This window comes from Lonchura striata, chromosome 15, assembly GCF_050655825.1.
Source record: "Lonchura striata isolate lonStrDom1 chromosome 15, ASM5065582v1, whole genome shotgun sequence".
Taxonomy (NCBI): Eukaryota; Metazoa; Chordata; class Aves; order Passeriformes; family Estrildidae; genus Lonchura; species Lonchura striata.
In genome coordinates this window covers 11415310-11430985 of record NC_140717.1, presented here as the reverse complement: position 1 = coordinate 11430985, position 15676 = coordinate 11415310, and the positions used below count along the sequence as shown (strand labels likewise).

The window sequence follows — 15676 nt, the reverse complement described above, 5'->3', positions numbered from 1 at the left end:
TGCTTCATCAGAAAAGATACAGAGATTGGTCAAGCATCAATTATGCCTAGTAAATCCAGATTGGTGTTTTCAGCTGCCATCTTGGTTTTATGTCCCTGGAAATAGCTGTCATAAAGATCTGTTCCATGATTTTCTGAGGTACTGAAGAGAGGCTGACCACACTGGGGTTTCCCAGATCTGTCTTCTTGGATGTTGCAGATGAGTGTGGTGTTCTTTTCCTGGCATCAGGGGTCTTCCCTCAGTCCCCACGACCTGTGAAAAATAATAGAGCTTGACATTGCAATTACAGCAGCCAGCTCTAATAATTCACTAATTCACCTGGAGGCATCCTCTCAGATTCCTTGGACACCTTAGGCCAGGTTTGCATGGATGATTCCTAACTTGGCCTCTTTACAGCTGTTGGTTGCTTGTTTTGTTACTGCTTTGTGCCAACCCCATTCAGTAGCAGACATTTATTGTTTGCAATTCTTCTTGCTGTTAATAAACTTGTTAGTCTTGACACCTCTTGCCAGTTTGAGCTCCTAATGGTTTCCTAATTCTCTGCATTTCCAAGGAATATTTCTGTATTTGTGAGTGTGCCTCTTTTTCCCTATGTCTATTCCATCCAACTACTGGTGAGTCTAGCACCAAAATACTGGATTGTCACTGAATCAGACACTCTGCAACCTCTACTACTTTTTGGTGAATGAAGTTGTTATTTGTTCAAAATATGTTTGGTGACTTACTGCATTTTGGATAAAGTATGTACACTGACTCCACTTTTTGTGGAGTTTTGACAGGGTAGATGCTTACTGCAGAAGTGTACTAATGGTTTTCCTGCTTCCTATAAAACACATTGTTTGATTACCTTATTTCACTTGAGCCTTGTTGCACTTTAGACTTTGGATCTTTCCTTTAGAAGAAACTTTCCTGGGAGAAGGGATTGGAGGAAGGAAACAAGACTTAGAGCTTGGAAGTGGTGGCAGGACACTGAGCAGCTGGGTAGCCAAAAGTATCTGAAATCTGAACTGAGTTGCCAGGATATGCTTCCATACACCTGGGGTAAGCCAGGAAAGGAGCTCTCTTCCTTGCAGTTACCAGAGGCTACACCTGGTTTAGGAGAAAGCTTTCCCTGATGATAGAGTTCCTATTCAGGTTGACTCATTTTTTTATGTTTTCTTTTGAGCACTGCAAAACCTCATAAATTTTATTTCAAAAGCCTGTCTAGTGAAGGAATGTGAATTCATGTTGATAGAGATGAATCCATGCCAAGTGCATTCCAGGTGGGAAAGTTATATGGCATGTCTGTTGTTTCAGGCTGTACAGCAATAAAGAGTTCAAGTCCTCACAAAAGGATTGAATAGTTCTGCTTCTTTTCAGAAGCTTGTGCACTGTAGTGTTTTGAATTTGCTTTTTACTGTGACAGTTTGAACCTACTGATAATTTTCCACCTCACAGAAAATAATTATTTTATTTATTTATTTATTATAGGTTGTCCATCATCTCTTTTGTTTAGTGTGTTTAAAGTAAAATATGTCTGTGATGGAGAAACACCCTGGATCCTCCCCAGGCCTGATAGATATTTTCATTTAGCCTTACTTTATTGTGTTCTATGATTCAGTGATTAATTTACTTGTATTTTGACAGAAAACCATGAGAACATGACATACACTTGCACTGGATGAGTCCTGTCATAAGCACCATCAGCCCCAGTGAATGGTGTTTCATTCCATGTGGGCACCTAATCAGAAGTAAAACCAGTGTTTCGGGCTTGAATTCTTAAATTCACATGCTTGTATTGCACTTTTAGTTGATATCTCTGGTTTGGGAGATTACAGTATATTTTATCTGTCATGATCTACAGAGATCACTACAATAGTAAGCTTGTGGTATCCAAGCAGAATCTACCAACTACTTGTGGCTTGGAGTGGTGGAGTGCTTTTCTGGACAGAAAATTTTCTGTCATTGAAGCCCACGTCTTACTGGCCTTATTATTGATTCTGGGGTTTTTTCCTGTGTCTTTAATACATGTTTGTAAAAGGAAGAGAAGAAGCTCTTTCAGCTTCAGGTTTATACTGATTTCCAGGGACAAAACTGCAGAGTGTGCTTGGTGAGTCTGATCCAGAGGGTCATTCACACTTGGAAGCTGGTACAGAGTAACAGTATTCCAGAGCAAAGTGGCAGTGGAAAGAATTTCTGTTCTTTTGGCCTTCTACCTTCTTTAGTCCTTTTTCTCCGGACTGAAGTGGATAGAGCTGTAATTTATCCTGTGGTTGGGAAAAAAAGACCAAAGTTTTTCTATACACGAGACAGTGTGTAGAAAGATCCTGAGCTGTTCATACAGCATTTTGTAATACTATAATGCCTTATCCTGGCAGACATAAAAAAAAGGGCAAAAGGGTGAAAGTTCTCTTTTAATCATCAGGACTTTTTAGGTGATAGAGTTACAGAGCAAAGTATTCTTCATCTGTTGGTTTAATGTTTGTCTGCCCTGTAACACTAACCCACATAAAATTGCTGCGGCTCTTTATAAAGTTATTTTAGACCCTCAGCAATGTATACAGATTTTGTAACCTTGGATAAAAGCACCTGAGTTGTGGTTTCAGTTTTACCCTTTTAGGCATGTGCAAAGTGCCCTAGCATATTTCAAGGATTTTGAACTAGAAACTTCTTAGATATGTCAAGGGAATTACATCAAGGAAATGATTCCCTGTTTCTTTAGATGCTTAATATTGATTAAAGTTTGGGTTTGCTTAAAGGATCCCATAGACTCTTTGTGGAGTTGATTATGTTGGTATATCTGCCCTGGCAGTTTAGGAGAGGGAACTCTGCCTGACTCCAGCCTCTGTTTTTGTGTCTGTGCTGAAGAGTTTATCCATCAGATACTGAGTTTACAGAGTGGTTCATATTCCAGTAATAATACTTCCCCCAAGCTTTTAGCTCTAAGTTAAATTGCTCATCCATGTGAGATGGTAGACTGCTCAGCAGTGTGTGATAGTAACTCATTTAGAGGAGAAAAAAAAAAGGGAAAAAGGCTAAATTAAGAGCCTACCTGGTACAGTGTGGCTTGTTTTTTTTTCTTGGAACATATTGGTGATGAATCTTGAAAAATAACGAGTGGTAGGAAAATCCCTGTATTGTGTCAATTCACTGTCATGTTTCCCATCTTTTACAGTAATCACCCAAGTTATTCAGAAAGTTAGGGCCCCACAAGATAATATAAATAGCACTCTATGTATTGTATCACTTGCAAAATGGAAGTCAGGGTACAAGACATGGGAGAAAAGGACAAAACGACAAGCTGGTGATGCAGAAGTGATGGTAGGATTAGGGGCCATTACATGGTGCTACTTTGCATGGATTAGTGAGGGGTATATATATGTAAATTATTGAGCAGTATAATCTCCTCCTATTATAATCAGCTACTAGAAAGCAGAGTTGTCATAGTGTTGGTATCAGTTTGTGGTTTTCTTAAGCTAGTTTGATAAAGTTAAGATTTAAGGAAAGACACTAAACTGGATGAAGTGCAGACTTTTTTTCCAAGGACCTCTGAATTTATGTTAACGTCTGGGAAACAGGAAGGAAAAACAGAACAAGGAGAAGACAGTATACAGTATAAGAAGTGAGATGTATGACACTCTAGTTTATACACAAAGATATTATCCTAAGGAAGGACAGCAAATTTGGAAAAGGCAAACAATTTTTAGGAAGCTCCTTGCCATAATAAAATTAGAGTAACTACTGTAGTTAGAGTACACCAAGTGTTGGAAGGAGGAGGAACAGATTAAATATCTGAAATTAAAACAAAGACATATTGTTGCCTAGTGTAAGAAACACAAATGTCTGAAAGGAGACTGAAGTTTCTCACTTCATGATAGCCTTGCCCCCCACAGCATTTGGATTCAGAAAACAAACCAGAGTGCTTCACAATGGTTAGGAAGTTACTTTGGCTTACATGATAGGATTGTTTCAAAGGATGACAGACTGTTAATACTGTATAATTGCTAAAAAAAATGTGATAATGGCTCTGAAACGTGGGGTCTGGATCTTAATGATGTATAAAGCTTTTATAAGGGACTCTGCCAAACAGTTTGTAGGTTTGTAGTACCAAGGGGGGCTTTGTAGTTAAGAATTTTAGATTGGAGCAAAGGACTTAAAATCACATTTAATTGTTACTAATTATGATTTTTTATAAGCAAGATGACAGCTTATATAAAATAGCAAGGATTTTGTACTCATGGCATGCTTCAGAAATGTACTGAATTCTTAATGTATGCAGCCTTATATTTCAGTTTTTCTGGTATATGTTAACTTAAAACAAATATACTTTAATCTATTATTTATTATTTATTTATATGTCTGTATGGTTTTGAATTCTAATGATTGGTTAAAAGTTTCTTTCTGATTCTGTTTCAGATGCATCCACTTGGACTGTGTAATAGCAATGATGAGGAAGACCTGTATGAATATGGCTGGGTAGGAGTGGTGAAATTGGAACAGCCAGAGTTGGAACCTAAGCCATGCCTCACTGTCTTAGGAAAGGTAAGGGGATAGTTTGGGGCTTCATGTAACTGTTTCTTGGAAGGATTAGTTCATTTCAAGGAAAAATCAGCAAGAAATAAATCCAGGGAAAGCTTCCCTTATTCCACAAAACATTCTTGTTTTGCCTATTTTCACTGAGGTACTTCAGGGAAAGATGCTGTCCTAAGTCACTTGATAGAGGTGGTGATGGGGAGCTGAGCATTCCCTTTTTGAGCTCTGTAGGAACCTAACAAATATGAAAGCAAAAATGGCTTTTCAGCAGAAGCAGTATTGGAGTGGAAAGGGTGTATTGCAACTGTGATTCTTACTTGGTCAAAGGAGTCAAAAATTAAAGCATCTTACTGATTTTCCTTAGACCCAATTTTCTGATAATACATACATTAATTTCCTCTTTTTGGGGAAGTAGAAGCTTTCAAACCTAGACAGTTTTATTCACTTTCATTGCAGGATAAATAATTCTAATACCAAGTGAATTTTATTGTACTGGTAAAAAATTAAAAATTTTCTTAATCCTCGATTCTTGCCATGTAATGGGGCCTCTGGAATCTTAAGGCAAAACTTTTCTCTTTGTTTTATGGGGTGAAGTCACTAATATGCCATTACTGCTCCCAGATATGTTAAAAAAAGAAAGCAGAAAGGTGACCTTCTTTTGTTCATGCCTTAGAATTTTTGAGTGTTGAGGTTATTATATGTTGGCATTTGAAGTCTAGAGGGTTTGAAAGTATGTGAAAGAGCATGAAAGTATGTGAAAGAGCATAGGCCACAAGTTCTACCAGCAACTGAGTAGCTGAAAACTACTGCATAACAGGGATTTATCCTAAAATCCAGCTGCCTAAATGTGGTAGGATTGTGTTGGTGACTTCAAGTTAGCAGTGTATCATTCAGAAAATAAAATTGCAGGTTGACCGTTTTTTACCTAAAACTTGGCTCTGTAAATTTATAAACAAAACTTGTAAAAGCTTCACCTTTCCAAGGAAATGGGAAGCCATCTGCTTGTCTAAAAGTTGCTGCTGGTTTGACTTGTGGTACATGGCTGAAAACATCTCATTAAGAAGTGACTTCCCTTTCTAATGAATTTCAGCATAATACAGCCTTTTTTTTCTAAGTTGGAAAACTGTTTTTGTTTCACAGAAATTCTAGGTCTTGCTTCTTTGTTGTTAGAAAGCTAAAATCTGGGGTCGAGTCGTGTGAGGATGGGAATTAGAGAAGATTGAGTCCTGAAAGAAGCATACTGAGCCATAGGCAAACTCCAGGAGTAAGTTTAATCTTGAGGCAAGCAATTTCAGGAAGAAATCTGGCCAGTCCTATCTGTCAGGCTCTTGAAAATTATGTGAGAAAATAGATGTACAAAATAGATTTAAAGAGTTGAACCATAGGTACCCTGCACAAAAAAAAGAAGTTAAAATTCTATACCTGGCCCACTGCTATGTGCCAAATCCCACCATGTCCTCTGTACTCCCCATGTCCCCAAAGCCACACCCATCTCCAGAGTAAGTTCAGCTCAGTATCTGCTGATGTTAGCTTCATAAAGCTTGGCCTGCTGAGCAGCAGACTCTGGCTTGCTTCAGGAGCTCTGTAGCATCTACTCTGATGTATAATGATGGTGATGTGACATAGGGTGTGTCCAGAGAATTGGGGCATAGAGTTCCAAATGTGCCAGTTTATATGTAGCAATTTCAACAGGTGAAAAGTGTCTGGCCAAGGTTCTAGTCAATACTGCACTGCATTTCATTGTTATTTTTTTTTTCTATATATTCTTCTGTTCCTGAAATATTTCTTCCCTATTTCATGCTCTCTGCTATAGTTTCTCCTCTCTATCTTTTGCTAGCAACCCTTCTGCTCAGTTCTCAGTCTGCTCAAGTTGTGTCCTGATTTAGTAGAAGGACTTCTCAGAATTCCTGGAATATTGTTGAGTGCAGACAGCAGCAGGAGCATCAGCTCTGAGCTTCTTTCAGATCTATCAGCCTGATTATCTTATCAGTGAGAATAAGTTCTGCTGTGGTTGTCTGGGTCTCTGAAAAGTTCTGTTTCCCTGCAGTTTGGTACACAAATTCCTATGTGAGGATTCAGTGTGGCCTGTGAACTATTTTGACTGGGTAAATATCAAACCTGCTGCATGTGTATATGTGTCTTCTTCTGGTTATTTTTAGGATTTGGCAGCTGACTTAAAAGAAAATGTGAAAGGGAAAGGAATGGGAGAGGAGAGGGAGGGAGGGAGAGAGAGGAGGAAAAATAGAAGGACAAGGAAAAAGAAAAGTAAGGGAGAAGGGGAAGGAAAAGAAAGGAAAATGGGGGAGGGCTGGTCTTGAACAGGGAAAGGAAATGAAATTTTTTCCATATAGAAAAGGAGAAAGAAATCAAGGAATGCAAACCTACAGTTTATTCCTCATTAAATTTGATTTAACTTGCCCCCAAGGTGGGGCATCATAGGGGTGATATTGTTGAAAGTTTGGAATATGGTGAAGCAGAATGTAGACTAGTTAAAAGCTGTAGAGGTAAATTGCATGACACATGAATCTGGTAAAAAGTTTTGTATGGCTTTATTCATACTGCTGGTTTTGGTTGTCGATTTGGGGTGGTGTTTTTGTTTGAATTTTTTTTTTAAGTAAAACTTTGGGCCTGTGTATTTAGAAGTTCTACTCTAGTTGTTTATCCACAGGTAGCTTATACAGAATTTAATGAGTCAATTTTCATATTGATTTGTAATTTGTATTGATTTTATAATTGCTCATCTTTCTTAGTCATTGCTTGCCCTTCTTTATATGATGTAATGGAAATGAAAGTGTTCTAAAAAATGTCTCTGTTGGTAAGAGTGCCTGTGGAAACTGGGCCTTGGTTGAGGCAAGGAGTGTGTGTGGCAGCTGTGTTTTACCACTACCTTTGATCACAGTGCAGCCCTGTTTGAGGCCATGCTGCATGCAGGCAAAGCAAAGGCCTGGGTTTTACTGATCTTATGAGCTCCTGAATAGGGCTAGAAGGGGAATGACAGAGGAAGAAGAAAGCTTTTGGAAATGAAAAGGAAACCCCGTGAACCCGAGCAGCATTATTGGCTGGATTTGCCTACCAGGGAGCCGCTCAGTTTCTGCCAGGCTAATTTTGCTTCAGCTTCTCTCCCCCACACCCCCATCCCCACCTCCCCCTCTCTCCTTCTTTCAGACTTTTTTTGTTTTTGAGGCATGGCTGTAGTAACTTGGTTCTCAGGCTGGGAACCCACTGAGCTGTTGCCATGGTCACTGGGAAGCTCTTGGTGCCATGTGCTTCAAAGGGAACCTTTCCCCTCCTGGAATTCCTGCCTTCTCTCTGCTCACAGCACAATGAGGCTCCTTCACTGCTCCAGCAGTGGCACTGTGCTGGAGGAAGGGAAAAGCAGGGTTGCCTGCAATACTGATGGCCTGCCTGCATCCTGGCAGGGCTGGGGACTTGGAACTGGGTGTTCTTTAAGTTCCCTTCCAACCCAGACCACTCTGGGATTCTGTGATCCACTATACCTGCATGTGTCCTGTGCTCTCCAACATGCAGACCCCTGTTCTTCCTCCACCCCAGTAATTTTCACAGCAAATTACATCTGTCAAGACTGTGAAATACAATTCAGCAATACCACTGTTTTTTTTATTTCAGTACAGGATCGTGAGAAAATGGTGAAAATTTGTTTAAAAGTAGCACTTCTTCCCTTTCTGCAGTATTGAAAGTCCACAATAAATTATTTAGCTCTTCTTTCTCTTCCAGGACTGCTCTTCTTCTGTGTTAATAGGATATATGTATTTGAGGATGTGCATCTGAGTATAACCTAACAAAGACAGGATGTCCCTGCTACTACAGCTTCCTGTTTTCTTCAGATGAAAGAAATCCGTAATATGAGGAAATTCCTGGCAGTTTTTCCAATATCCATTCACTTATTTTCTAAGAGCTTACAAAAATTTAAACAAGTACTAACTAGAAGAATCTCTTGTTTTACCATGTCATCATTGTTATTATACTGGTTAGACTGGGCCAAAAATCATCATAACTTGAAAATGCACTTAACAGTTGAAATGTGATTCCTAACCTTTTGTCTAACAACTTAGTCTAAGTATAAAAATTACTGTAAGGTAATCAAATGAGAATTTATGGGGCTATGTTGGTAGTTTAGTTCCTGAATAAAGAGAGATCTGTTCTAAGACTTGAGAAACAAGAAGGCCTGTGAGGAGTCCATTTTAATATTTTTCTTTCAGAGTTACTAAAACTAATAAAAAAAGGCAAATTAAACAAAAGCAACTTACACCTTCATATTAATAGCCTAAATTAAGCAATCAGTTACATGTTCAAATTGGTTGCTGACAGTATAAGTATACTTTTTGTTTCTTTATAGCATTAATAGTTTTATATGCAGTTTGGATAATTTCCTGTAGAAATAGATTCAGTTCAGTTGTAGAAATGCATATTGAATTTAGGCAAAGACTCTTCCATGCTAAACTTGTTCAGAAGCTAGAACTGAACTATGCCATAGATTAAGATCTAAAATTAATGAGAGTCATGCCTAAAACCATTGGGCAATGTTTCCAAAACTTTGCTTATTCAGATTCTTTCAACTGGTAGTGACAGCTGCAGCGAGGCGCCCTGTGATGAGTCCTGTGCTGCATGCAGTAGGAAATATTGTCACTTCAAGAAAAATTCTATCCATTGAAGTAGCTGACATCCTACTTACGGTATCTATTCCACAATTTGGAGACCTGTTCTACCTTCTGTTTGTTAATATTGGTTGTTTTGAGCTCCCAGACATTCTGTGTTACGGAGGAAGTTGTTATGAAGTAGAAGAAAGCTTTTTGAATGAGACTAGACTCCTTTGGCTGCGGACCAGCTGTCAGATCTATATTGCAATGTCAAGCATGCCAGAACTCTGATCAAAACAAAAACTATTGTTTTTATCAACCCCATTGTTCTGTAATGAAAAATGAATATGAGTTTTAATGGGGAAAAATAGCATCCTGGCTAGTGCTAAGGATTCAGACCTTCTGAATCAGTCATGTTCTTCAAGAGTCTTCATTAACTTTGCATTAAATTTTTTTATTTCCAAGGTTTGTTGTTTTAGCACTACTTAAAATTAGGGTTTACTGCGAAAAAATGTAGTATATATAATTGTAATCTCTGCCATGTTTGTGTTTGTCTTTACTGTGTCTGTTCTAAAGAATATATTGAGAAAGATAAAATTATAATTTTCCCAAAGCACCAAAGAACATCATAAGTACTGTACTATCATAATGATTGTTTCTTTTTATTCCCCACATCAGCATAATTTATAATGTCCAGGACACCTGAAATGTTAACATCCCTTTTAAACAACTGTAAAATATCTTTTAAAACTATATCTGAAGTGATACTGTTACTCATGCAAGTACTTTTGATATCATTTATGTTTTGACATTAATTTTTCTTACTTCCACATTGCTAGCAGTATGATCAGACCTCTGCACCATATACACACAGTGATTTCTAGAGTTCTGACAAAACTCTAGCATAGATGAGATGAGAAGAGGGGATAATACATGGGTTTTTTTCAGGAAGAAGATGGCTTTTCTTAATGGCACACAGAAAAAGACAAGAAGGAAAAAAATCACATAGAACAAAATGCTTTTGCCAAAATCTCAGTGTATTTCTGCTTCCCATCTCCTTGCCTCTTCACCTCCCCACAGACCATACTCTAACAAGCCTATTTAACAAATGAAGAAGGTGATTTGAATGGGAAAGAAAAAAGGAAGAAAAGCTGCATCTAAGAGTGTTAGAACATGTGGCCACTCATGAAACAGCAGTATCATCATGATAACTGAATTCTTGAGTTTATAAGTACCTTTCTCATGTATTCCCTCTTTAAATCCTCTCATTCCATCTCTACCTTCCACTGTAATTTCTGCAGTGCCTTTTGAGGAGAGAAGGGAGAGGCTGAGCAAAGGAAAAATAACTGACAGGCAAGTCAGTTGAAATGTGGGGAAAGGAAAGGTTTGTGTATGGCTTGTATGGTGAAAGATGCAGAAGGAAAGAAAAGAACTGGACCAAAGCCAAAGAGGAGAGAGCTCAAAGGAAGGTCCAAACAAGGGCTGAATCAGGTTATGCAGTTCAGGAGAAGTAGCTCTGTTAGGTTTTCATTCATGGTGAGCTCTTTCCATTGGTAACTAGTGCCAGCAGTCTGCTACTGTATTATTTTACTAACTTTCTTTCCATGTTGCCTGCACAGTTAGGAAAAGCATCAGCTATTCATGAACAAAGCCCTCTCTCGTGTTTCTCCCTCTGGGCACTCCTTAGATTTGCCATTGTTGGATTGATTACTTTAAATAAAAGTCCACTTTTAGAGTTGAGTCCTTAGCAGTCCCCAGCACCATCTTCACTCCTTTCAAACCAACTGTGGAACACAGCTGCTTCTCCCTTAAGCTAAAGAAGCAGCTGTTGTTGCAGTACATGTGTTACTGGAGTTCAGCTCAGTCAGATCTCCCAGGGAAATTAATGGAAGTCAAGGGCTGAGTAAAGACTGAGAAACAATTATTTAAGGCATGCTGCACTTACTACTACTACTACTACTACTACTACTATTACTACTAATATATAAATACTTCAAGTCTCTTAAGTTTTTGGACCCCCATTATTCTGTGTGCCTTGTAAGCCTTTCAAACATTGAGAGTTGTTTTTGTTATACATTCAGAACTTACCTGTTTCTCTAACAGGAGAATTGCATAGTGGCAAGAGTTTGAAACAAGTTTTGAAACAGAGCAAGTAAGTGCTGCTGTGTTGGAGTATAGGAATGAGCACAAAAGAAGCCTGGCAAGCAGAATCAGATAAATGGACCAGAAAGTGAAGAAAATAAGGAGCAGATATGGAGGCAGGGAATGGAATTATTTAGGACTTCACAGATGAGTGACATGCCTAATTTTGGTGCACTAGGAGACAGAAGGCTTTGAAAGAAATTGGAGAACTTCGGAATGTAACCAGAGCTGCATCAGAGGGAGTCCAATATTCAGAATAAAAATTGGGCAGATACAATTGACAGTGGTAAAAAGCTGGATCCTGGGAAATTGCAGACATAAAGTGGGAATGTTTTGCAATGATTTTCACAAGACTGAAAGGAAGGAAAAAGAAAAAAAAAATTACACAAATTGTGCTTCATATCCTATTGCTTTGAGATAATTTGCCAGAACATGTTTTTCTGCCTTAAACATTTTATCTTTTTGATGACCAGGAGATATCTAGAGGTGTGGTTTTGGATAACATGATTGTACTGAGTTCAAGGAAATGACTGTGAATGAAACAAGTGATCATACTGTGAGCTCAAAATTAATAGGAAGTGCTTTTTAGTCAGTGTAGGGAGTACTGACTGAGCTACTTACAATTCTAGCAGGTTAGTTTTTGAACATTTGAGTTGGACATATTTGTGATATGAATTAGATTATACAGATTAATTATACATTATTAGTATTTGCATTGCTGTGGCCTTAGAACTGCTCAGTAGGGATATGAAACTCACAGAGACTATTAAAAATATCACAGGAATGTATATATTCTAGTGCATTAATGTCTCAGTTCTTGGCCCATTGGTGTTTTGTTCAATTGGTAAGCCAAAAGAACACATCACAGGCATGTAATTTTTCAAAATGCTCAAATAACGTGGTCCTTTTGGGATAGGAAGAAAGATGGGCCTTAACCCTGAGGATCCAAATAGTGAGCTTTTAAATGGGTGTGGGGGGGGAGGAGGTATTTGCAAAGAGCACAGAATCTATAGACTTCAGGTCCATGGATGGTGTTGAAACTCCCAGAGGGTCGCTTCAGCTGAGTGTAAGGGTCTAATGATCCAGTCTGACTGTTTATGGGCTGTGGTTAACCTCTTGCAAGTTAGGATTTCCTGTCGCCAGCAATGAGCTGTGACCGCCAGCACCACAGTGTTAATGATGAGGTAGGGGCTGATGAATGGCTGGACTCCAGACAGCAGCCTTCACTGGCAAAGAATCAAGTGGCTAGAGGGAGAAAAACATTGAAGTCTACAGGGGAAATAATGCAATCTCCAGAACCTATAATTCCCATGTTTAAAAAAAGAAAGGGATAAAGAAACTGGCGACAAATTCAAAACAAGTGAAGCTTTTATCTCTGCATTCTGAATAGAAGATTGTTCTTCAGCAAAACTGGCTGTAAAAGCCAGGCCAGTTAAAACAATATGCAGGCTGCTTGCCTCCAAGTAACCAGAAATTGTTGGCTCGGAGTAGCCTGTTCTGAGGAGCCAACCTGCTGGGAGACGTTATCCAAGCAACGGCTTGAATGTAATTCCTCCTGCTGTGGAATGGCTCTTTGGCAAATGAAGACCCTAATTAGAGATGGAAGGGTTTCTATTTTGTTTTTCTTTAATCCTTGCCCCGAGGCCTCTGCAATACAGCCATGTCTCTGCTTGCGTGGAGAGAAGTTTCCAGTTTCCCTTTGTAACAAAAATCCTCCACCTTTTTCATTTTTGTTTTCCCTTCTTTTTATCTTTTTTTGCTTTTTTTTTTTTTTTTTTTTTTTTTTTTTTACAGAGTCAACAAACTAACAAGGGCCCACCACAGTCTGGGACCTTGAAACTTAACTAATCCAAAATCAAGGATAACTGCTTGGAAAAAGGTCCATATCATCTTGTATTAGCCAGCAATGAACATGGAGAGTTGCTAGCTAAACTGAATACTGGCCCACCATGCAGATTTTTACTATTCAACTTATTGCCCAGGCTGATTCTAGTAGTAGAGAGGGAGGATCTCACAGAATCAGCAGTATCCTACTGGATTCCAAGAGCATCCCACATGATTTCCTGTTCATTCAGAAAGATTGAAGTCCCTTACTAGGGCATACATGCCTTTCTGTAGTCTTGGATGCAGATGCTCATCCCTGCCAAAGAGGACAGAACCTCCAGGGCAATGGACTGCAGCACTTGGATATGTCTAGAAGTGAAAATACCTTTGCTTCTTTTCAGCTCACCTTGGTGTATGTCATGTCTATCTGAACATACTGTTAGGGATTTCATGTGGGCACTTAATAACCCTGCAGAGAATACTGCATTTTCTGTCACTAATGAGATATGGATTTATTGTTTCATCATCTCAGATTATTGTGTTATCTGTAAAATGTCCTTGTTCACAGTAGATACCAACCTTTTAATGAAGGTCAGCTTCCTGAGGGTGAGGCTAAGCAAACCAGATGATACAAAGCATTCTCCATTAAACTGGCTGAGGTTGGGTGGAATTCTTATTAACAATTTTTCAAAGTTTTGTCCCTTCTCATTCGAAATACAAGACAATTCTTATAATTTGTTTTCCCTTTTAATATACATAAATACCAGTTTATAATTCTAAAGTTAGAGCACATGCCTATAGGAGGAGCTTCAGTACATTCTTTTTAAACAGCTTGGGTACTGTAGGGATGCCTTTTTATAGTGGTCTGCATTAATAGTTTCTTTAATTTACAACTCCTCCAGTGCTTTCTTATATCTCTGGTTTTTATTCTCTCAGCACCACAATATGCTTGCATGTATGTTTACACAATTATCTGAGGTCTAGTTTGTTGTTTCTATCCATCTACTTTCAGTACACCCTCAGTGAAGAGGTTAAGAATTAGCTGGATTGGCTGTAGTGGTGTTTTATAGCATATTATATAGTACAAGTTTAGTACATAATTTCTAAAATATCCTCATCCTGTGACCATTTTATTTCAAAGGTAACTGTATATAGAAGTTCTGGGAAAAGCTTGAAGGGTTAACCATCAATTGTTATGGATGCAGCCACCCAGTTCTTGCTGAGTGTGCTAGATTCTCTGTGAATATGTAATCTAGTTCAAGACCCCAGTCCCCTCCTTTGATCTCTTCCAGTGCTCACCCTTCTCTCTGTGACTGTGCCTTGTCATAGCAACAAGAATGGCGATAGCAGAGGTCAGGCTTTGGGAGTGGAGTCCCATGACTCTGAAATGTATCTTCAGAGATGTGCAGCCGGCAGGCTTTGCTGTGTTCAAGATTAAAGAAATGTCCCTTACTTACTGTTTTTAGTCAGTCTAGACTCAGAACTGATATCAGTGTTTCTCCCTAACCCCAGAAAAGAGATACTGTAGTTTTCTTGTTCTTCATTTTAACCATCTGAGAGCCTCTCAGTACTGAGTGGTATGAATCACAGTGGTGTGTGTATATATATTGTTGGTGTGTTTATGTATTGCATGAGGTGATAGTTTTTTTAAAACTGCAAGTACATAGCTTTTTAAGGTTTGGGTTTGCTTTTTTTTTTTTTTTTTTTAAGAAAGTACATTGGTTTTAAATTACGATTATGCATTTAAATTTTAAAATGCTGCTTCACATTTTCTATACTTCTTAATTGGTAAGCAACTGTTGTAATGCTGTGTAATTCAGAATCTATAGGGCATGTATATAAATCATATCTCAAGGTGCTAGAGAATTTGAGTATTCTAGTCAGGAAGGGGTTTTTTGTTAGTCTGATATGTGGGGATTTGACTGTGTTGTTTTGATACTCTGCCTTTGTTTTCAGACAGAAATATTCAGACAGAAGAAAGTTCCTTTTTCATTATCTCAGAAAGGGTTTGAAATGGCATCCTGTTTATGCTTGGCTTAACTGAGTTTCTGGAATTACCAGGGAATTGTACATTAACAGGTCTGAAGCATCAGCTGGTTAATATGTAACTTCTGCTGTTTGCAAAGTAGATGTCTGTCCTTTTCTCCTTCTTCCTCTGCCCTGCAGAATTGGCCTGTGGCCTGGCTTGCTGGCTCTAGTGTTGGTTCAAGGGACAAGGTATTTTTTGTGATTGATTGAGCCTGATAGCAGTGTGGGGGGAGAAAAGAGAGAGACCTGGATTGTTCAGATGTTGTCTGTATTCTGTGTAGCTCTGAGAGAAACAGGTTTTTGCATTTTCACAGTTGCAAAGAAAAGTTGTATTTGCACAATGCTGTGGGGTTTATGTAGGGTTCTTAATGGTGAGCAGGTTTGAATGTTATTGCCTAGCTTCATGTGATACCATTTCTGCCATACTGAAAATCTAGTGCTGCCATCCATAAATGGGGGTGCAGTTCATATCCACTGCTTGATTTAATAGGGCTGTTTGAGGTATTCATCTCTCCTGAAGAAGTTTAGGACTTTGAGAGCATCAAGGTCAGAATACTATTCAGCTGACAGGA

The 15676-nt window shown here is 38.6% G+C and overlaps 1 protein-coding gene across 5 annotated transcripts in view; it reads left to right on the top strand.

Annotated features, from left to right (window-relative positions):
- ZNRF3 (zinc and ring finger 3) overlaps positions 1-15676 on the top strand; it is a 66565-nt gene that overhangs the window by 31819 nt on the left and 19070 nt on the right. For all 5 annotated transcript variants that reach the window (XM_085593162.1, XM_085593161.1, XM_085593160.1 and 2 more), the window contains exon 2: positions 4396-4521. In XM_085593162.1, the coding sequence (XP_085449288.1) occupies positions 4396-4521 (126 nt within the window). The remainder of the gene's footprint in view (positions 1-4395; positions 4522-15676) is intronic.